Source organism: Pollachius pollachius (genome assembly GCF_949987615.1).
Source record: "Pollachius pollachius genome assembly, chromosome: 7".
NCBI lineage: Eukaryota > Metazoa > Chordata > Actinopteri > Gadiformes > Gadidae > Pollachius > Pollachius pollachius.
In genome coordinates, this window is record NC_136940.1 from 9,980,568 (window position 1) to 10,003,202 (window position 22,635).

Below are 22,635 nucleotides of genomic sequence, written 5' to 3' on the forward strand. Positions count from 1 at the left end.
TTGCTATATACAACAGGGAGAAACAGAAAGAAAGAAAACGATGCTATGGCCTACTGAATATGATATACTAGATAATATACAAGACTAACTTTGCTTGCATTTGCAGGTTTGAGTGACACCGAGACAGGCAGGGGATGTGTTTCCAGTCAGCTACCAGGTTCTAGTTTAAAGAAGACCAGGCTCCTCCTCCTATGAAGACATGCTTTGCACCGCCCCCTCTACAGCAAAAGTGTCTTAGCTTGACTCGTAGCCTGTAAGAATCCCCGAATTCGAAACTTCCCGGAATACATTTCACCATGACATTTCTATGCAGTATCGCTGCCCGACGAGTGAAAATAATTCGTCCAGAGTCCAACGGTGGAACATTTGGGTTTATGTGGCGAGGAGGTGTGCATGGCCTAGTGTCCGGTGACGTTCGGCTACCAGTTTGTAACAATCGCACACACTCTCGCGGTCAACATACAGAGGCGACACATTCAGCAGAAGTGGACGTGAAGCGGTTAGATGGGGAAGACACGGGTAGGCACTAGTTGCTACTAAGTTATTTAAATTAATAAGAAAGTAGTATGTTCATTAAATGGATTGTTTAAATCAACCCTGCCAAGCTAAATCGTTGAATAGTTAATAATTGAATAATGTAATGAAGAGAGTGCGTGTCTAATGCGTATTCAGGTATTGTGGAGGTGCTCATGCGTCGACATAAGGCGAGAAATGCCCTGGGTCACGTGTTCATATCACAGGTAAACTTAAATGCCACACACACACACACACACACACACACACACACATACACATACACATACACACACACACACACACACAGAGATTGATACGAATATAATGTGTTTATAGATGCGTGAGATCATATCCTCGCTGTCCTGCGACACGGCGTCGCGGGTGGTGATCTTCAGGAGCATGGTCCCAGGGGTCTTCTGCGCAGGTGCACACACAAAAATCAATCTATGTTTACAAGGACGACATTGCTGATTGAACGTAATTTGTAATGAATTGCATTGTGAATGTGTATTGATGCAGGTGCTGATCTCAAAGAAAGGGCTGCTATGAACAACATATCAGCCGATTCGTTTGTCCACAGACTGCGAACGCTCATGACTGATATTGGTGAGCTTTGCATCAGGGAATCATAGGATTTGCATGCTATTCACACTCTATTGTTCACACGGTCTATCTGAGTTTAGCCCAGTTGCATTTATCAACCTAATCAGGTATTTTGTTGATTATTAGAGTCAATTTTTTTTTTTTATCACATTTCAATAAAGATCATGCCTGTTACATAGCGCGCATTTTTGAGAAAAGTCTACTATCTTATATTGAGGTGAAATTAGTGTTGCAAAAGTATTTACTCTGAAGTGTGTATTCCCACCATTGCTCTCAACACACTTTTAAAAACTCAACTCAATCCCTGCTTCAGGTAGGGAGTGTGTTAACGACAACTCTGCTTTGATTACCGCTTATGTTTCCCCGGCAACATCAGCATCGATGCCCATGCCCACCATCGCGGCGATGGATGGAGCCGCCCTGGGCGGAGGGCTGGAGCTGGCACTGGCCTGTGACCTCCGCATAGCCGGTGAGTGACCTTTGACCTTCAGCCTATTTATCCTCTTGATCAGGGTAACTCCCTGTTCTCTAATCACAAAGGAGTGGGGGACGTGTCGGGCCCTGAGGTGATAGCAGCGATAAGAGGATCGTAAAGGTAATAGCGACCTCTCTAGTGGTCTCTCTAATTGTACGATAGTGACTGTTAAATAGTAAAGGTCAGAAGGAGGTAATAAAATATCAATCGAATAGAATGCAACTTTATCCAGCTTGGGCTGGAAATGTGCTTTTGGCCTCTCTTCAGAGACCCAAAAACATTTATGTTTGATTACATTAGTTTTTTTAGGTTCTTATTTAATAGAGCAATTGCAACTGGAACAAATATACCTTTTATGAACGTTGCGTTTAGCCCAGGGGAGTTTTACTACATTGCCTGAGGCCAAAACTGATAACCCTCGATGTTGAGGGCGGCTGGTGACCTTCACTATGGCCCTAGCTTCTCTGGGTACTGCAGAGTTGTATCGAGCACCAGGTTGCCTCTGTTCTCTGCCCGCCGACAGACTGCAGGAAGAGAGTGAGGACGGAAGAAAGGAAAGCGTACGGAAGGAAGGCTTTGAAGTGGGCATTCTTGCAGGGTCTCCGTTTTTTATCTGTGACCTTCCAACCCCACCGCTGAAAATATAAAACCCAATGCAGGTGTGAAGATAATGAGGTTGCTTCATGGCTGTTTCACTAAATGTCAAGGTGGACAGATGGGGGGGGGGTCATTAAAATGTCCACTGTTGGATCTTTATTTTCAGTCACGATATCGTCTGTACACCTGAAGAATTTGATGTGGTAGTAACATGTGAAAGCAGGGCTAGAGGACAGGACCTTGTGCCCAGTGACTAATGCTGAGCGTGATGCATCACACTCAGCATAATAATGTGTTGCATAGAATCCACATGTGATTGGCTGAAGGCGTTGTTGCCGCTCAGTGATAGGTCGAGAGAGCCGACATCCGGGCAGAACAGGTGTTTGTCTATATTAGTTAGACAGAAGCATCAGTCAGCTTTTACTCCATCCCTGCAGTGCAGACCTTCAACTGTCCTCTGTGTTTGTGTGTGTGTGTGTGTGTGCGCATGTGTATGTGTTTGTGTGTGCGCATGTGTATGTGTTTGTTTGTTTCAGCATATTCTGCCCAGATGGGTCTGATTGAGACGACAAGGGGGCTGCTCCCAGGGGCTGGTGAGACACGCGTACACACACACAGCTATGTGTCTATTATAGTGATAGTAATGATGCATTTAGTTTGTATAGTGTTTCTCGTCAGTGGAGACAAATCCAGATTTGCTACATTGGAAGCATGTCATGTGCAGGCGACCTGCCTGGCAACCGATGCCATTTGACCTTGACCCTGTTTGCCCTGCAGGGGGCAGTCAGCGCCTCCCCAGGTTGGTGGGAATCTCTCTGGCCAAAGAACTCATCTTCACAGGTATGGTGTCATCTAAGATTGTGAAGCGGATAGAGTTCTGATCCGACCCCCTCTGCGTTTGTGGTAATACACACTGTGCATATCGTTGAGTGTGATGTAACGTCGGCAGGTCGACGTGTGGGGGGCCAGGCCGCCCTGGGCTTGGGCCTGGTCAATCAGGCTACAGAACAGAACCAGACGGGTGACGCCGCCTACACAGAGGCACTCGGCCTGGCTCGGGAAATACTACCCCAGGTACAAACATGCAGACAGACAGACCAGTTCTGCTACAATGTGCTCCTTTCACTGACCTTGATTTCTCCCAGCAGCTCGTTAATCTCACTCCACCTTTCAACTCATCTCCTTGTCTTTTCTTGTCTTCCGCGTTCCACTTTCACCAGTGAGAAAAGGAGTCTTCCCATTTCTTTCAGGCCTTTCGTTCACAATTTCTCTCTGCTGTTTATGCACGTGGACAGCAGATGCAAAGTGGCAATTTAAGTGGAGACATTGATGTCACACACACACACACACACACACTGGTGTTTTTCATCTCTAGAGCAGAGGTCTTCAACAGGTGGTCCGTGACCCCTAGGGGGTCCGCGGAGGTACTGCAGGGGGGTCGTGAAAGTTTGGTTGATTAGACATTTTTTTATATTCCCCCTTCAATTTTTTCCACAAATTGAAATGTCTATGAATACACATTAACATGAATCCAACACACTAGCCGCGTTTCCATGGATGCATTTGATCCGATTTCCAATCGGAATAGATCTATTCCTATCATGCGATCTGAATGTACTATAGATAGGCTATGGCATTTACAAAAGTGGTAAGCAAGCGTCTGTATGTCTCTCGTGCACACCTGACACATCTGGACTGGCTGCGACATTTTTATATATTTGATTTTAATGAAAGCCCAGCAGGAGAGAGCTTTTCTCTGCCTGCTCCTTCAATTAAGAAGAAGGACAGCACAGCGACGTCAGTTTCTCGTCCTGTCTTTATATCTACCCCCTCCTCTGCCGCAAACAATACGAATTTGGATGAGAGTGCGTTGCCAAGACTGTTGGGAGAGAGAGAGAGTGCTGTTATGCAAGGGATAATGTACAGAACGCCGGTCATTATCGGAAAATAAGCGATCAGCAGAGAAATATCCGCCAAAGACATTGACGTCGCTTAGCAACTGGACACGCTGGGGTTGATAAGTTACCAGACTACTTGCGGAGTGTTAAGAAAGACACTAACAAACATCACTAATTTTCGGTTCCACATTTGACCCACATTTGTTTTAAAAAACAAATGTGGGTCCTTGGCCTGGAAAACCTGGCCTTGGCCTGGAAAACGTTGAAGACCCCTGTTCTAGAGGAAAGCAGAACAGCATTCAGAGGAGATCCTAAGAAGCAGAATAGCAATCCGAACACCAATAGACAGCTGTTCTTACCCCAAAACGTCCTACACACGTCATTACTTCACTGTTCACCAGATTATGATCCACTCAGTTCTCTTCTGTGCTGGGCTTTACTATGGAGGACTGAGTGGATCAAAATCTGGATCAATTTGGGATTGATCTCGTGCAATTAATTAAGACTAATAGTCACATTTACTTTTTATTTCCTTAAATTATCATATTGAAGAGAACCTTTTGTGGGCTGATTAAACCTAGTTTGTTTTATTTCTTTTGCTTCCATTCCTCAGGCTCCTGTTGCCATCCGTTTGGCAAAAGAGGCTATGGACAGAGGCATTGAGGTACGATTTAACACAATCACGTCTTATGTCTCATTAAATGAAAGCACTCGTATCCATACCTTCATGTGTCTTTCCAGGTGGAAATGACCAAGGCCATGGCGATAGAGAGGTTGTGTTACTCAATGGTAAGCATTCCCGTACCCAAGCAGTAGTAAATATGCAGAAAATAACTTTCGCAACCCCTGTACTGACAGATCTTTACTGGTTTGCGTAACTTTGGAGATTTGGAGAAGGGGAATACTGCAAATGTAATTTGCAGTATTGCAAAATGAGCACTGCCCTGCTTGTTTCAATCGCAATCTTAAAATAAACTAGCATTTGCTGAATTAGTCTTTGACCCTTGGATCACTTTTTTTGGTCATGTTTTAATGAATATTCCTGGCAAACGGTTTATTATGCATTCCTTTCAGGTCATTCCTACCCGTGACCGACAGGAAGGAATGGCTGCCTTCCTAGAGAAGAGAAAACCTAATTATACTGGAGAATAACAGAATATTGTTGAAGAGACAATTTAACTATATTGGAGAATAACGATGTTGAAGAGACCACAATATAGAATAACAAATGATGTTTTGTAGATTATAATATCAATGGTGTAGAAAATAAAAAGGCTGCTTTGAGTCCAGGATATTTTATTGGGCACAAAGCAATTTATGTATCAAACAATAACACTTAAAGTAGGCCGTACATGTGATGCATCAAATTGTTATTGTAATTATTTACATTAAAAGACAAGGCTTTGAGATCAAGGGATGTAGTCTTTATTTCAAAATGTCGCCATATAGTCTCAGCATCAACATGGCACATTGGCTGCTTCAGCCTCACAAAGCTGAGATGGACCATCAACACAGCCTCCACTAAAGATACCGTGGAGTCTCCACAGTGGGGGCCTTTAGCTTAAAAACCTTAACCCAGTTTACTGAACGAGAATCACTGAGCCCTGGCCTATTGTGACCCAGTCACTAAGAAATGGCTTGGGTTGAAGATGAAAACCCATCTGTATGTTTCTTGGGCAAACAAAAGCCTTTCCCTTTATTCGATAGATGCTGGATCCATTTCACAACCCATGCAGTTATAGCAAGCACACACAACAGTAGATTAAACAACCAAACAAGGTAGAGTCCATCCAGGAATGTGTGCGCTTCCACTGCCCAATAGCGTTTTCCGACCTCCCTGCTATCTACACAATTTTCTGTGTGTGTGTGTGTGTGTGTGTGTTTGAGCAATGATCCCCACAGCATTGAGAAGGTGTGTTCTGAAGTAGCTTGAAGAAAAGACACCAGCTTATTCATGTGGCGTAGAGAATGATTTACTTGAGCTTGACGGGAGTCCGCCGCCAGGTGTGCGTCACGATGACTCACTGGTAGTCCATGATTCAGTTCCGCTCCTCGCGTCGTGTGGACCAGCTGACTGACAGTGGCTCTACCAGTAAAAGCTTTTATTTTCTCCTGTTATAGCTTGATAGTCGCTCTTTCATCATCATCATTTAACCCCCTGTTTTATCCATTACTAACTTGATCAGTAAAGAGAGAAAAAGCAAAACACAATAGAAACAGTATCCGTGCAACTTGTTTTCCTTCTCTAAGCTTATTTGTGCAAAGTAAACTAAATAAAATTTGATACCATTAGTTAGGGCACACACTCACACATATGCACGCACGCACAAAAAGATGCAGATGTATATTTGATACTTCCCTCGCAAACAAAGATGGGTTCGACCAACCGATGCATATTATTCTGTGTGTGAAGGACATTAGTTTTGCCTATGATAAGAAAATGTATGAACATTATTTTTCGAAACCTGTAGAGTTATGGTTAAATGGAGTCACATTAAGCATACAAAAGTTCATTCGGGATGAGGAAGTAATGGCTTACACATCACCTGGTCTTATAGATCATATAATATGCAATGTTTCCAACATCATTTTGGTACCCCATCAACATCAGAAGGTACAAGTCGAGGAACCATTGGGATGAAAAGGAAGAGAAAGTGTACTAGTACTTCAGGTCTGCAGTGCTATCCCTTGACAATCAGGCAAGCATTCCTATAATGACCAGCGCAAGCATCCAGGCCAATTCCAGCATGCGCCAGCTCACAATGTCATGCGCATATTAAATGAACAGATCAAGCAGTCACAAACCTCAGAGGGTTACCCGTCAACATGTTCTTATTGACCACAACACTATGACACATGGGGAAAGTTTTGTTTAGAAACAAAAGCAAAAAGGAAGGAACAAGTCCTGTCCTTTTGTGTATAATCCTGGGTGCTGGTCAAAGTGTGCATGTGCGTGTGTGGTATAGGCACACATGCACACGCGCACCCAAGCAAATAGACTCCCGTTCTGCTGGGACCGAGCTCATGGGATTGGGTCCACGGCAACGTCAGGGAGTTTTGGTCACTGAGGAAAGATAGAGATTTAGAGAAGGGGAAGAACCTTTTTTTTAGACCTGGATCTGGATTGAGTAAAGTTAAAGCAGATCTTAGAAAAAGGTTGAATTATGGTGGATTGGGTCTGCAACAGAATGATGGCAATGTAATATATATATATGTCATTTTTTTAGAAGGATATTTTGTGGGTACTTTTCTCTTTATGGACAGGAGCGCAAACATGGACAGATAAGTTGGTCCAGAGACAAGGAATGACATGCAGCAAATGACCACAGGCTAGAAATCCCACCAGGGTCGCTACGAGGAATTTCTGTCTACGAAGGGGACATATATACAGGGTGAGCCATACACATACCTCCAAGCCGCCCCTTGTAATTAGCATTTAATGATTTAGAACGGCGCTAGTCTAGTCTGCCACGCCAAAGGTAAGCTTCGATCTGCTATTTGCATGTCCTTGTGAGCAGCGGGCAAAACCTATGCATCGACATTGTGCAGGGTTAGTTATTCACAACATTGCATGTTGAAGACGCACTCTAGCCAGCTCTTTTACCTCTGTGTGGTGGCTGTGACGGGGGCTGACTACTGTGTCCTCTGTGGCGGCGGAGGCTCTCCAGAATATTCTCCACCAATCGCTGGACGTCAGGGTGTGTCTCAGGGTTGGTGTGGACCTGCTCAAGCTGCCGGAGACCTCCCTCCTCCAGCAGCATGCTGCAGTAGCGAGAGGCTGCAGGCATAAAGAATTCAGACGTTCAGTTTAGTCGGTTCACATCGGGTCCTGCATTACACGAATGTCCGAGGGATTTACTGACCTAAATTACTTAAATGTACCACCCCCAATCCTCCTCCATGAAACTACCCTGTACCATGTACAGGTCTGTTAAGTGCTCTCCTCCCTTGAAGAATGTTAATATGTGACGAATGGACACGCACTGTTAACTTCCAGAGGTTTACATGATGTTATCTGGGATCCAGCAGTCCTGCTATGTTAGCCTTTGCTAGGAACCAACAGCTAAAAGGTGTGGAGTTACACCTTTTTTCCCGTTTCACTATGGAGATATCTAAACGAAGAGGAACTCATATGAGCAAGTGGATGAAACATTCAGCATGGGCTTTTAATAAGTATTTATACGGTGGCCAGTCTACATGGTGTTGACTTGAATCCCTCATCTACCCTGTTTCAAAGTTCAATAGTGCTTGCCCAGTTTGTGTTCGCTGTAAGCCAATTACACGGTTACAGATCCCCGCCTCGAGCAACATGACAAACAAATATAATGCGCAAGAAATAAGTGCTCGCAATAGTGTAATACACTTGGGGGGGATTAACAGCCTAGGCCGGATCTTTGGTGTCTCATTTGGAACGAATATATGGGCAGCTCCTCACCGTTCTTGCTACAGACATGCTGCATGGCCCAGGCAGCCCACAGCTGGACCCCCGGGGTGTGAAAGCACTCCAGCAGAGGGAAGAAGGGATTGAACGATCTATAGGACAAGATGGAGCCAAGTGAGATGTATGCTAGGCCTTTGGGAGTATTCATAGCCAAACATGTGTTGGGACAGCGCCATCTGCAGGCTGATCACACATATCTAACTGCCAACTGCTTTCTCTTTTGTCTTCTTTTGGATGATGACAGAGCTTTATTATTCATTCAAGTGTGATTATCTGTAAATGGTGATTTGTGGGTCAATCATTTGCATGCTTGTGTGTGCGTGCCTGCGTGCTTGCTTGCATGTGTGGGTTTTTCTGCGTGTCTGCGTGCGTGCTCAATGAGGTAGTGATCCATTTCCCCCCTCACCTGTAGGCCACCATCTCGCATTCAGGCGTGGGCCACTTCAGGATGACAGAATGCTAGAGAAGAGAGAACGAACGAGGCACGTTAGGGACAACTTCTATCCTCCACTCAGACAACACCAGTGGACCAACTCAGGGGGGGGGCTTGTCTCTCTCTATAACACGTGGCCTACCAGCTGCTCCAGCAGAGAGGACCGCAGGCTGAGGCTGAGCGTCCAGGCCTGTTCCCCACGCGAGGTGAGGTGTGCCAGGATCCCGGCGGCAAAGTAGCTGACCTCCACCTCGGTGCTGTGGAGCAGTGTGCGGATGTGGTCCAGGAAGCCCTGGACCATGAGCTGCACGTGAAGGTCCCCGACCTCAGCGATGTTGTTCTGTTCGAGTAAAACAAAACAATAATGGCGTCTCCAGCTCCCTATACATCCGACACAATAATTGTAGCAAATTTGTATTGGTAGTGTTTGCATTATCTGGGACTCACCAGCAGGCCCAGAACCTTCTGCTGAATGGAGGATTCTGTTGGGAAAGCCTGCAGAGGAAAAACCATAAATAAATAAAAAAAGACACACTTTTATGGTTTTACAATTAGGATTAATTATTATCATTTCTTCCTCCTACCTCTAGGACATTTATGAAGAGAGTGAGCCCATCGTTCTGGATAAAATGGCTACAGGTGGTCGGGGACTCGTCCGTGAGGTTCCAGAGCGCGCTCAGTGTGAACTTTAGGGTGGCGTCTACCACGCTCTGTCCGGCCTTCTGCTTCACGATGTTCAGGAGTTGCTGAGGGACAAGAGAGAGAGAGGGCGAGAGTGAGAGCGGGTGAGAGGGAGGGCGAGAGAGAGTTAGGGCGAACAAAGAGGGCAAGAGAGAGAGAGGGTGAAAAGAGAGAGAGGGCGAAGAGAAAGAGAGTGAGAGAGAGGGCAAGAGATGAAGAGGGTGAAGAGAGAGAGGGCAAAGAGAGAGAGAGCGAGATAGAGGGCGACAGCGAGATAGACGAGTCAGTCAGTCAGTATTCTGTCGACAATGCTGTACTCAAAGGCACCATCTATAAAGGCACCATGTAGGAAACTCTTACCATCACTATGGACAGCTCCGCCCCCAGCTGTGCCGTCTGCTCTGAGGACAGCTGAAAAGCCACACACACACACACACACACACACACACACACACACACACACACACACACACACACACACACACACACACCCTGTTAAGATGGTTAGTGAAAACCGCAGCGTACGCAGAACACACACGAGCGATCTATTTGACAGGCTTTTAGAGTTGTTTTTTCAGAAATATGACGTTCAATTAGTAATGGAGGAAACAATGTGTGTATGACACACACACCTTTAAGGCACAGACGCAATGCTTTTGCTATGTACCTTGGCAGCAAGTATGGAGATGATGGCCACAGCCATTCTCTGCATGTTCTGGTCCTCATGGTTACACAGCCACTGCATCACTAGCTTTGCCGCCTCAAACCTAACACACACACACACACAATGCAATGCATTGTCGCACTAAGAAATAGAAATGTCCATCGACGGTTGGAAGTTCTTCTGTATGCATGGTGAAAACGGCCACTAGCTGTAAGCATAACACCATCATTTATGACATCATTAAGGTTCAGTTTGTCTGTTATGAGTTTGAGTGATCGGAGAGCCATGTTGAGTCGTGGCCTTGTAAAAAGATTACCCATTGAGGTGCTTTACCAATACAGACAAGGTATCCTACCTGTTGAAAGGGACTTCCTGCAGAATACGGTCACTGCACAGAGACAACAGACAGTTCTTCTGCAGCTGTAGAAAGAGGATCCAAAATGGAGGTTAGAGGAGCACCCTTAACAGAGCCTGTCAGACGGGTTCCGGGTTCTCTTCTCCTGCGCTATCCTTTAAAAGCAAATCTGTGTTTATAACTAAGAACTAAGGTAAGGTACCTGCTGGTGATTGGGAAAGGTTCTCATGGCCTCCAGAAGCAGCTGGGTGACGCTGCTCAGCAATCGGACCGGCATGTCTGCGGCCAGGTCCTGCTTGGTTAGGTTGAACACGCAGGCGCTGGCGGCCAGCTGGACGTTCAGGATGGCCGGGTGGTTCTTCATGCCCAACACCACCAGCTAGGGAGAACCGAGGTGCGGGGGAGGGGGAGAAATCAAACTTAGAGTGGGACCCTCCGTTTTAGGCGTGAGTTGCGGGATGGAAGAAACATATGCATTTAATCATTCCATACAAAAAGGTTAACAACCTCACACCGTACACTCAAACAATACAGAGATATGCTTAAACTAATCTTTGAATGATGAGAGTATTAGACACAACAGACAAATTGTACTTTTCTTTGAGTCAACATTGTGGGGAAAGGATACTTCCCCCCCCCCCCCAATGTTCAGGGGTAAGACTGCGACATCGGTGGGATGCGGCGATACCTTCAGAATGTCCGGTCGTGGTTTCTCCATCACGTGGGTCAGGCTGAACAGGTGAAACAGCGCCTCTCTGACAAATCCTTCTCTCTCACTGTAACGACGAAGAGCCTGGCAGATCTGCATCTCATTGGCCTCCCCTGTGACCTTCACACACACAGACACACAAGAATGTCAGTGACAAGATAATAATATATCTGTTTGCATGTTTTGTCAGGGGACATATCTTTTTTAATTAAATTTAAATATAAATCGTAGCTAATTAAATGATTAAATGTGAGTTGGATTAGCAAGCGGTTTCAAAATCTCCAACTCGTCACCCTCAAGTAACAGCACAAGTGGGTGTGTCCACCCAGATGTAAGCTAGATGGATAAGCCTACCAGTTGGTGCGGTCATACATCATACATGTAGCGGAGGCTCTGCGCCTCGCCTCTAGGCGGCTTCGAGAAACCCTGAGTGATGCATGCATCATGCATCTGTTCCCCCCAGCTGTACCTTGAGGCTCCCTTCACCAGAGAGGAAGTCGGAGAAGCCAGCACCTGTTGCCAGGAGTCCTAGGAAGGCCATGCCAGGTCTCTCCTCGACAAATGTCTTGATGGCAGCATCTGTCACCTGCAAGAATCAAATATGCATAAAACATACAATCTAAATACATCCTGGTCTTACCAACTCAACCTCACGCTGGCACACACACCAACCCAAACACATCGACCTACACACATCAACCCACACACACCTGCTTCCTCCCTGACACGTCCAGGGAGACGAGGGCGGGCAGGATTCCCGGCTGTCCGAGCAGTTGTCGAGCCACGTCGGATGTGAACTGTTTATCGTCGCTGATGTCCAGGTGCTGCACAGGACACAAATCACACTCAACACCGCAGTCACCACCTTGCTACCGCTGTATAAGAAAGGGCTTCTCGTTGAAATCCACTACCCCGAGCCTCCGGCTCACCTGCAGCGCGTCCAGCTGACCTATGACCCCCAGCACTTGAGCCGTGCTCATCTCCAGCCTCTTCAGCTGGTGCAGCGTCAGCGAGCGCAGCCTCTCCCGGAGCCCCAGCAGCGGCTTAAGGTTGGTGACCGAGGTGTTGGACAGATCCAGGCTCTCAAGCCGTGGCAGAGCGCACACGTCGGGAAGGCCCGCGTCGTAGAACTCCGCGTTGGCTAAGGAGAGGGAGCGCAGGCCCCGCAGGGAGCTGAAGCGACTGGACTCCTCAAGGGAGGACATGGTGAGGCCGGTTAGAACCAGGCGCTGGAGGGAGTCCTGCAGGACGGGTATCGAGGAGACATTAGGACAAAGGGTCGGGGTAGTAACACATTAAACCCAATGGTCATGTTTTGGTCGGACTCTCATACGGATTACTACCAGGTTACGGCTGTGCAGGTTATAGTGTCTTGGTCTCAAGCAGAAACGTTTCAACATAATCTTGATAATAGTAATATTATCACTAAATAGATGGTAATACATATTGTTATTCACAATTCCATACTGGTGAAAAAATTTGATACAAAATATTTAATATGGTGGTGGTGCATCAGAGTTGCACAGTCACAAACAATAACTGTTTGCAAACTGAAATAACATTTAAGAATAAACATTTGTTGATTTAGCTAACTGTCACTTCTTCTCTCTCTCCACAATCTCAAATCTTACCTACAGCACATTTAAAGAGCAACGTCATTAAGGTAGGTCATCTAGATGCCTCCAGGTAGGCAAAAAACATAGGGGATCGAAACCCAGTACCCTTGGGCTGTCGTAGTCCGACACCACATATACACATATATATATATATGTATATATGTATGTATGTATGTATGTATGTATGTATGTATGTATGTATGTATGTATGTATGTATGTATGTATGTATGTATATACATACCATACACATCAATTGTGGTAGGTTAATTTGTTAAGGTGACACTAAGTGTACTATCATCCTGTGTACTGCTTTACCTGACTTTGTTTATTGGTGGCCAGTCCATTTAGTATATCTGAGATAGTGAGGTCTGCATTAACCCTTGCAGCATCCAGTTCCACCAGCTTGTGAGGACAGAGAGCTTTCTGGAAAGCTTCCGCCGAGATCCGCGCTGTTCGGATGCAGGCTCTCCTCAAGCGTAGGTACTCACACTTCCGAAATACACCAACTGTGCTGTCATTCAACAGCCCTGTGGTATATAGATCATAGTTAGAATGTCCTTCTACAATACTTGGTAATGGGTCAGCTAGTCCTATGTAGGCCGCGCCCATATGCCCTAACCTAACCCAAAATACATTTAATGACATGGCTTTGCCTGCCTTATTTAATTTGTGTGGTACGACAGATATACACAGACAGACCTTCAGTGGCCATCTTTGCCAGCAGCTGATCTGCCAACTCCTGTGGGAAGAGCACTGCTTCTCGGAGGCAGAGAGAACCATCAACGTGCTTCACACAGAAACAATCGAGATTCTGGCTGACATAGGTCAGGCACAGGTCCGTTAACGATGCAGGGGAGGCATCATCCTGAGAACACATAATAATAGTGTTTTTGATGTAGTCACGTTATACATTGACTGGATATACATACAACATACGGAGCGCAAGAAGCACATAACGTTATGGGGCCAATACTCGTAAACACTTCTGAACGTAAAGCTTGTAAAAGGAACCATCACGACGATGTGGAAAATCTAGGTTAAATTAATAAAACTTACCACGTTGAGGAAATCACTAGCCATTATGAAAGATAAATAAATAATTTGACGGATACACGAACGACTCTACGCAACAGCTGCTCAGACTGACTGTCAGCCGCTGGGTCCGGTTGCCGGACAATAAATCGGTATCGATGAAAATATTTACAAGACAGGTAGACGACAAGCTATTTTTACATCCATGTAGCTATTATCTAGCTAACCGGGTTCTTCCGTGTTGCAAAATCAGAGTCGAGGTAAACCCAAAACAATATTGTGATTGTCCAGTATTCATTGTCCAAATAGTTTTTGAACTGAATCGTTGCTGTTCCCGTTTCCCTGAGTAAACAACCTGTCAGATTATATTTTCCAAAAGGGGCTGTTCAATCTATTTTTGACTAAGCAGATCGTAAACAAAGGTCACAACACTGGAAGTATATCAGAAAGAGGCTGAACTACGGAAGCCGGGCGGCTGGATTATGCAAGGCAGGAAGACTTAAATCAGCTGGGTGGGCGCATGGGTTTAGCCTTTTTTTGAATAACAGTACAAAGAGGAACATTTAAAGACTTATGTTATGCAACCGCTTGGATTATTGTAACGGATAACCTTAATTGTAGAGAAATATATTTTTATCCGTTCCAGTGACTCCAACCACAGCACGACAAGGTCAAGTGGTAGTAGTTGTGAGACACTTGCTTAATCTTAATCTCTGGTTAGAACCACAAACGAATTAGTAACATGGCTGGTCTTATAAATTTTGAAGATGAAAAAGAGGTGAAGCAGTTTTTGGACAATTTGGGCGTGGAGTACAGCTTCCAGTGTTACAAAGAGAAGCAACCCGAAGGTATATATTTGCGCTCTCCATACATTCAGTGCTGAATCGCAGATTTTTAGTAAAAACATGTTGATGTCATTATATCATGATGGGTGATTTGCTTCAACCATCACTCACTTATGAGCTTATTTGTTTTGTAATGTCAAGTGTCTTACATGGTGTAGGCTAATCGTTGTTTTGATTACTTTTTTCAACCTATTCAAAAGGTTGCCAAAGGCTAGCTGACTATCTGGAAGGAGTAAAGAAAAACTACGAATCTACGGCAAAGGTGCTCAAACATAATTGTGAAACAAATGGACATGGCGAGAGTTGCTATAAACTTGGGGCTTACTATATCTCAGGCAAAGGTATGTAGGCCTACATAAGGCCAGTTACTATTTTGTTTTGGCACACACAAAGCAAAGTGACAACAGGGAATTGAGTACTCACAATACGATGGCCATGCTAAATTGAATTGTCTGTCCCCCATTGCCTCAACCAGGTGGATTAACCCAGTGTCTGCAAACAGCCTATTCCTGTTTTATGCGCTCCTGCAACGCTGGAGGAAAGAAGTCTAGAGATGCCTGCCATAACGTCGGCTTGTTGGCCCACGATGGACGGGCCATGGAGGGTGGGACTGATGCTACAATCGCTAGGCAGTACTATGAGAAGGCCTGCGCAGAGGGCTTTGCTCCTTCTTGCTTCAACCTCAGCGCTTTGTTAATCAAAGGAAACGCCACAGGCTTGGCGCCAGACATGCCCATGGCCCTGAAGTACGCAGACAGGGCCTGTGAACTGGGACACGTGTGGGGATGTGCCAATGCAAGCCGTATGTACAAACTAGGGGACGGAACGGAGAAGGATGAGAAGAAGGCGGAGGAGCTCAAGAACAGAGCGCGGGAGCTCCATGGCATCGAGAAGGAACAGCAGCTAAAGTTTGGGGAGTGAGACTCGTGGTAACACGATATCTGTGTTGGATATGCTTTTTTGTTGATTACGGTTAATTGATGTAGATCATTATTGAGACAATACAATTTATTTCAGCATATAGTTAACATTTGTTGAGGTATGAATGAAAGAAGCTACTACCAGTTCAAATTAGTTAATTTTCCTGATATACAGTACAAGCCATACGTATACAACTGGGCTGTACGGTTGTTTGGTAATCGTTTGTTAAAAGTTTTTTTTTATATATATATATAAAATTAAAACAATTGTCATTGTAAAACACACTTCATTTACTTGTCAGATAGTTTAATCTATGTTTAAATAAATAATGTATTTACACAAATTGTGACACTATAGTTTGATGCCCTGGAATTTATTTCTTAACCTAAACAAAACACAAATTCACACTTCATTTTACTACAACAGAATTTTTTCATAGCTATCGCAAAATAAAAATCCCATACAAACACTAAACAGTCAAATTTAAATCGTAGCCTAAACAACAGGTGCAAATTAACAATAACCAAGGTACTTGGTACTGGGTATGTCCAAAACCCATATTTCTTCACGAAGTCAATTTACCACAAGAGGGAGGTAAAGTCTAAACTAAGATGAGAAATAAACCCGGCCAACACAAAGTACTTGAACAAGTGGGACAATTAAGTGTTTTACCTCCTTTACTAACATACACGTTGGATTGTCTTACGAGGCTAGATGCATACACACGATTAATTAGATCAAGAATATGTCCATATTGTTTAATCAACACAAATCAGCTCTTGAGTTTGCTTGAACCCGGGTGAATCCTGTTGCCCGCCTAAACTCCGCCCACGGCCCGTGTGTCTCCCCAGTCCTCATTCAAAACAGAACACAGCTGTTGCGAGGCACATCGCTCTGGTCGCTAGCCTAGCTGTCTTTCTGCAGTCTTCAGTTCCTTCATGTGGGCTGGACGTGTGTTATATCCCAAAATACATTGGTGCACTTTGCTGAGAGGTGAGTTATTTTTTTAAAGCATGTGTAGGTAGCTGGACGATAACTTTGCTGTCTTTTGCGCGATCACGGTCATTTCGGGAAGATTAATGGGAATATCAGCCTGCGAGCTAGCTAGCTAAGCAGCTCTTGGGTGTGTTTGTTTTGATGTACAGGATTCTCCTTTTTCAATAAGGTACTGGTCATCACTTTTGAGGATGGGGACAAATGCGTCGGAGGCATTTGTACGATGAAAGGTAGATAAAATCAATCATAGAATTTGCTCTTTTAATAAGATATAACGTTAGCTCCACGTCAGTCCACATGTATACAACGTCGCCCCACCCCACCAAGAGTTCCATGAGTTGTAATCATGTGCTTAAATCATGCGCTCCCTTAAACTAGCCGAAGAGCCGAAGCTCGCCAGCAATGCATTACAACATTCATGGGCTTAACCATGTCTGCTCCATTTGAGGCTTTAGTCAAACAAAGAATTATAAAAACTACTCATTATCAGTATAATACACATTTTGTACCTGCTCCATCAGTTTGACGAAATTATGTGTACGCTGAAATTTGCAGGCGTTGAACCCGTGGTACGTTTTTTTTTCCGCGCTTTATCTTTGTTTTGTGCGTCCTCAGCAGAGCTAAGCAACAGCCGTGCCCTGCAGTCTCCTTGGCTCTGCATAAACCCATGAACCCCCCGTTCGGTTACCCATTGGGGAGTGCTTTGGGTGTGGCATGATTTCATCACGGGCACAGCCCCTAGTTTTTCGCCTATGGAGCATTGTCATACCAATGTCTTAGATGCTGCTGCAAGTAAACAGAAACTGCAAGTTGTGACATCTAATTGTAAAATATACAAGAGAAGGAAGCAACTATGCCATTGATATATTACGTCAAAAGCAAGAACGTTAAATAGAGGGGCTACACCCAGTATTATTTATCAGGTTCCATCTCCAAATAAGACAGGACTATCTAGTTTTCGCTGAAAGAAGGAATGCATTATCATTTAGCAATGCATTCTGCATGTTTTCCGCTCTTTTTGGCTAAAGAAAGCAAATAAATAGTCTTGTTGAGTAGTGGTCAAATGGTACAAAGGAATCTGTCTATTAGGCCTAGTTCTTTTCTAAAACAGTTAAAAACCTTATTCGAAACCTAAGCGAATATCACTATCTTTTGGTAAAAAAAAAAGTTGAACCGTTATCGTGCATGTTATATTAATGGTCAATATAGCAATGTAATGCTCATTACAGATTGGCCTCAGTGCTTTCTTTCACACATTGATTTTACTCAAATCCCTCAAACTGTAACTGTTGTTGCAGTTTACATCTTTCAAGATGAGCCAGTTCTTTTATTTGTCAAACTGTATTAGCTCCACAGCATGAACATTTCACGGTCAACCCTCCTCTTGTACCTTCAGAACTCTGCCGGCCTCAGACAAAATCCCCGTCCCAAGTTTATTGTTGTCAGTGTCCTTTATGTGAGACATCTCTGCTACTTGGCCTTGTGACCCAGTTTTAGAGAGCTGAGAAGAATGTACTGTATTTCTGTTTGGTGAGCTTGTGCACAGCTGCAGCTCACAACACTTAGGGTTAGGGTTAGGGTTAGGGTAATGACATCAACATGTTTTTACTAACACATGACCTGTAGGCCAGAGGTTCCAGTTCATATCTCCAGCTTCCCCCACAGTGCTCGGACTTCCCCTCATGAAACCCCAGGAACAATCAGCTTTAGATTTTGTAATTGGGAAAAGGAAAGTTTTCAGATCTGCCTGTGAGTTTATGTCAATCACACTTAAGACAAGATTTGAAGGATCTGAAATATTGGAGATTTTAGTTGTGGTCTGATTAATATCTTCCATGGGTTTGCAAATTGATATTGATATTGAACGCACACATTTGCATTATACATGCTGTATTATGTCTTTATAAACATCAGCAAAATGGTGTCTCCCTCTTTCTCCAACACAATTAATATTGGCATCTGTCAGAAATGTTTATTCTGGAGCTAACTCTGCCATTTACTCGTACTTCTATTTGGAAAACATTTGACTTGAATGTGTTGTTTATAAATAGTTTGTATTGGTCTTCACAGGGTTATGTCATAATCTGTTCCTCTTCTATGTTGTTAAGCTGCCACAAGTTTACACCACTTAGTCATTGAAAAGGCAGTTATAATAGCAAGGATTTCGGTTGATTAAAACTTAGCAGAACCTACAACCCCACCTGGAACCATTGTGGCCACTCAAATCCGATTTCCCCTCAAATATGTCTTCTGGAATACCCACCACCTTCCTGCTGTACTTTCCCCAGATGGTGTATCTGCATTTCAGTATTGCTACCGCCATCCGACCTCTGTAGCCTGGCTAATCCCAAGCCTCCCTATGTATGTGGGGCCCCATCTGCCATACAGTGTGGTACTGCTGCTCTGGCCAATGCCTGCAAATGTGATTAGTTGGAGATTACATCTGCGGGTGAAGGAAGACTCCCTCCTGTGTGTGTGTGTGTGTGTCTGTGTGTGTGTGTGTGTGTGTGTGTGTGTGTGAGTTCATGTTACCTTAAGTCCTAGTTAGTCTCCCTCAATACACAAGGTATTAGGGGTATGCTGAAAACGCACACGTGTGTTGTGTCACATGACGCAGATCAACCACGTCGTGTCTGCAGCCGCTATAAGTATTCCGGTGGCGACCCGCCCTGCTTCAATTTTACTCTGTTGCCAGGGTAACCCTGTGTAGATGTCTGGCACGTCCCCTCGATACAGATGGAAGTGCGAAGTCGCATGTCGTCACTCTCTCCTCTGATGCATGCATGACCCTGTGCTCTGTAATGGATTCGACCTGCTCAAGTTGAACATCCTACCCTACATACCGCAGTTTCTGTTCATGGAGAACTCTCCTACCTGTTGCACATTACGCCCTGGCCGGTCATTGCGAACGTGTAGGTAGGACATCAGTGACAGTGCGGCCAAATGAAATTGAGACATTGCTACATGAAAACGCGATATAACTTGTTTTCTATGCACAATATTTGGTGAAAATAATCACTTTGTGTGATTATTTTACTCCCTTCAAAGATTTTATTGACCATCACAATTGTTCTGTCTGCATGCAAGACGACTGCTGTCGACGTTTACGAGGGTATATTGCCAGCAGCCGATAGAAGCGGGTGTTCCAGCTGTTGCTTGCTTGCTCACCCATGACCCGGAATACCCTCTCCTGTGGGTTGCGATAAATCTGACGGTGCAATTCCTAAGTCCAGTTTCAGTAAAATCTGGCGAGCAGCCGTGTCCGACGGGGACATATTTAGTTTAGCTTTGCACACGCTCAGTTGTACGTTTCAGGAAGTCTGGTCTCCCCACTGCTGGTTGCTGCCAGTATTTGATCCAAGGTCTTGTTTAGGCAATGCTTATGTGGCCAAGTTGGAAAAGGCTCTGTTATAACATGGTAACATGGCGCGCACAGACAGTGGTGGCACATGATAAAAGAATGGAACATCAACCCTCCCTCCCCCCCATTCAATGCCCCCCTTCACAGCCTCACTGATAAGACTAACAACAAGCCACGCAAGTGTTCAGCGACTGTAGGCCTAGGGGGTTCAAAGCACTGTAGCTTGCACTAAACCACCAACAGGAAGTTGCCCACAAATGAAAAGGCTGTACATGATAGTTCTGTCTGTCCGTCTGTGCCTGTCTGTGTCTGTCTGTGTGTGTGTGTGTGTGTGTGTTATGATGTACCAGCCATTTGTTTGTAGACCCCTCTCTTTCTCTCACTCTGAGTCATCTATGGCTGTTTTCCTTCGGCATGTGCTCCTCATGCACCACTTCCACCTTCCTTGTCACCACTCGTGGCACTCAGCTCTCTGCCCTGCCACCACTACCCTTGTGTGTGGGTGGGACAAGCTTATGCAATACAGAGTGTTTTTTAAGTGCTGGGGCCAAGGGTCTAAGGTGATTGCAGGGTCTTTGCTAAAGGCTGTGACCTACTGAGGTATGTAGAATGTGACAGAGGAGGGTCTCTCCATCCACCTGATACATTCAGGCTGTTCCTGATGATTTCTGGGTAATGACTTATTCCAGACTTGAACAACCTCTTAGGACAGGGTTTGTTAGGTAAAGCCGGCCGGGTGAGTGGTTGCTAATTTGTTGGCACGCTCAATGCAGTGTTGATGTAGTTATTGGTTGAGTTATTGGGTGTGCTGCCATAGGCAAATTTATATATTCTTTGCTTTCTTTAGCCCCCCCCCCCCCCCCCCCCTTGTGTGTGTGTGTGTGTGTGTGTGTGTGTGTGTGTGTGTGTGTGTGTGTGTGTGTGTGTGTGTGTGTGTGTGTGTGTGTTTTAACTAAAAAAGACACACACATTATTCTCCGCCGGTCTTTTTATCTGCTGGTACAGAGACGCTCATAGGCCCCTTCATCCCACCGTGTGTCAGCACACCGCTGCTCTTCCTCCTTAAGTGTTGGCGCTCCACAGCTAAGCTGAGTGCTGAGCCCCTGGCTGTGTCATGGAAACTCGTGAACCCTGTGGTGAATCCTGCAAGAGACAATAGCTCTCGCTCTCTCTCTGCTTGTTGCAGGCTTTCTGTGAACATAATGTGTGGGCTTCAGGATTTGGCGGTTTGTTTGTCATCATAGGGTTGGATACAAGATAGGAGTTTGTCAGTTAAATCTTTGTTGAATGTTTCCCTCTTCACGGTGTAAACTATTTTGTCAAACTTTTCCTTACACTAATATTCATTTATTTTTGGTCTCACATTTGATTCGATAATGTGAGTCCTTGTGCTTCAAAGGGCCGTCATATTCTAGATGTGCTTTGCGGTGTGTCCCAGGCAGCAGCGGTGGTCTTGTAGCTGGGAGGGGGTGAATGAGTAGGGGGAGGAAGAGGAGGAGAACGACAACGACGACAAGTGCTGCAGGAAACAATGTCTTGCCTATTTTTAGTCATGAGAGATGAATGCTTTGGAGGGACTGTACATCCGGTCTGTGCTCGTCTGCTCAGAACACAGTCATAGGGTGTGTGTGATATTGGCTGTTTTCAAAGATGGATGTCGCCAGAGACCAACACATTTTGCAATCTGCCCAGCATATTGATCCGTCAACAGCACAACCTACAATCAATACAAAGAATGTTGGATAGGGGTGATCATTCCACATTAATGGATGTCGCTTTACAGGCAGGTGTCCTGGAATAGCCAAAACAGGATGCCCTGAAAAAACATCTTTCATTCACATAGGAGGAAGGCAAGGTCACCAATTTGGCTACAAACGTAACGTTCAGGTGTGTGTGTGTGTGTGTGTGTGTGTGTGTGTGTGTGTGTGTGTGTGTGTGTGTGTGTGTGTGTGTGCGTGTGCGTGCGCTGTGCAGCCCCTCCCCATGTTGCTCTGTTGGAGAGGCTGACCAGAGAGCAAATCGAGGGGCTCATTTTGGGAGGGTAAGAAACCAGAGAAGCAAGGGGGTGCGGTGGGATTGAAGAGATACAGCTGTTTGTTCAGCCTCAGCTGTTCTTTACCATTTAAAAAACTAGCTGGGACGCACACACTCTTATCCACCGATATAACAAACAATGTTGCATTGTTTGGCCTTGTGTGAGACGGATGGAGGAATCAATCTTTCATGTGGCTGCTATCAGCCAGGCAGATGAACTACCCACTGTGTTATTAACAGTCCGCCAGGCCCAGCTCAGACAGAGCCTTGGTTTCACTGTCTCCTCCTTCCCTCTCGTCTGTCGCCTTCTCCTTTCTGTTTGACTATCCATGTTTTGAGCCTTAAACATTTCAGTTAGGTCATTCCAGTTAAATTTGGTTGGGGGATAACACACAGGCATATTTCCCCTGACGCACACATATATATTATAAATCTCACCTGCCCTAAATTTAGCAAC

General features: G+C 45.0%; 4 protein-coding genes across 6 annotated transcripts in view; 3 read left to right on the forward strand and 1 right to left on the reverse strand.

The window, feature by feature from the left end:
• The first annotated feature begins 241 nt into the window (after nt 1-241).
• echdc2 (enoyl CoA hydratase domain containing 2) lies at nt 242-5,300 on the forward strand. 2 transcript variants are annotated; one of them, XM_079740395.1, is made up of 11 exons: nt 242-519; nt 673-740; nt 853-940; nt 1,036-1,122; nt 1,496-1,588; nt 2,728-2,784; nt 2,969-3,031; nt 3,141-3,265; nt 4,703-4,753; nt 4,831-4,878; nt 5,164-5,300. In XM_079740395.1, the coding sequence occupies exons 1-11, from the start codon at nt 297-299 to the stop codon at nt 5,239-5,241; spliced, it is 981 nt and encodes a 326-aa protein (XP_079596521.1). In that variant the 5' UTR covers nt 242-296; the 3' UTR covers nt 5,242-5,300. The 2 variants fall into 2 exon arrangements, with proteins under 2 accessions (XP_079596521.1, XP_079596522.1); XM_079740396.1 differs by having other exon boundaries at nt 2,991-3,031; nt 5,164-5,255.
• Nucleotides 5,301-7,015: 1,715 nt separating this feature from the next.
• Nucleotides 7,016-14,436, reverse strand: zyg11 (zyg-11 family member, cell cycle regulator). The gene is made up of 18 exons (XM_079740394.1): nt 14,046-14,436; nt 13,689-13,854; nt 13,305-13,516; nt 12,302-12,613; nt 12,083-12,196; nt 11,842-11,958; nt 11,352-11,492; nt 10,866-11,042; nt 10,664-10,728; nt 10,312-10,411; nt 10,005-10,055; nt 9,548-9,709; nt 9,411-9,458; nt 9,106-9,303; nt 8,937-8,989; nt 8,525-8,622; nt 7,694-7,867; nt 7,016-7,153 (listed from the first exon to the last, which is right to left on the reverse strand). The coding sequence occupies exons 1-18, from the start codon at nt 14,067-14,069 to the stop codon at nt 7,137-7,139; spliced, it is 2,229 nt and encodes a 742-aa protein (XP_079596520.1). The 5' UTR covers nt 14,070-14,436; the 3' UTR covers nt 7,016-7,136.
• Nucleotides 14,437-14,548: 112 nt separating this feature from the next.
• coa7 (cytochrome c oxidase assembly factor 7) lies at nt 14,549-16,058 on the forward strand. Its single transcript, XM_079739475.1, has 3 exons — nt 14,549-14,869; nt 15,067-15,207; nt 15,342-16,058. Exons 1-3 carry the CDS (start codon nt 14,764-14,766, stop codon nt 15,785-15,787), a joined length of 693 nt encoding a protein of 230 aa, XP_079595601.1. The 5' UTR covers nt 14,549-14,763; the 3' UTR covers nt 15,788-16,058.
• A 594-nt stretch (nt 16,059-16,652) lies between these two features.
• The window catches only part of ralgps2 (Ral GEF with PH domain and SH3 binding motif 2), a 67,954-nt gene continuing 61,971 nt past the window's right edge, over nt 16,653-22,635 (forward strand). For both annotated transcript variants that reach the window (XM_079739176.1, XM_079739177.1), the window contains exon 1: nt 16,653-16,780. The gene's annotated coding sequence lies outside the window, so the exon portion shown is untranslated. The remainder of the gene's footprint in view (nt 16,781-22,635) is intronic.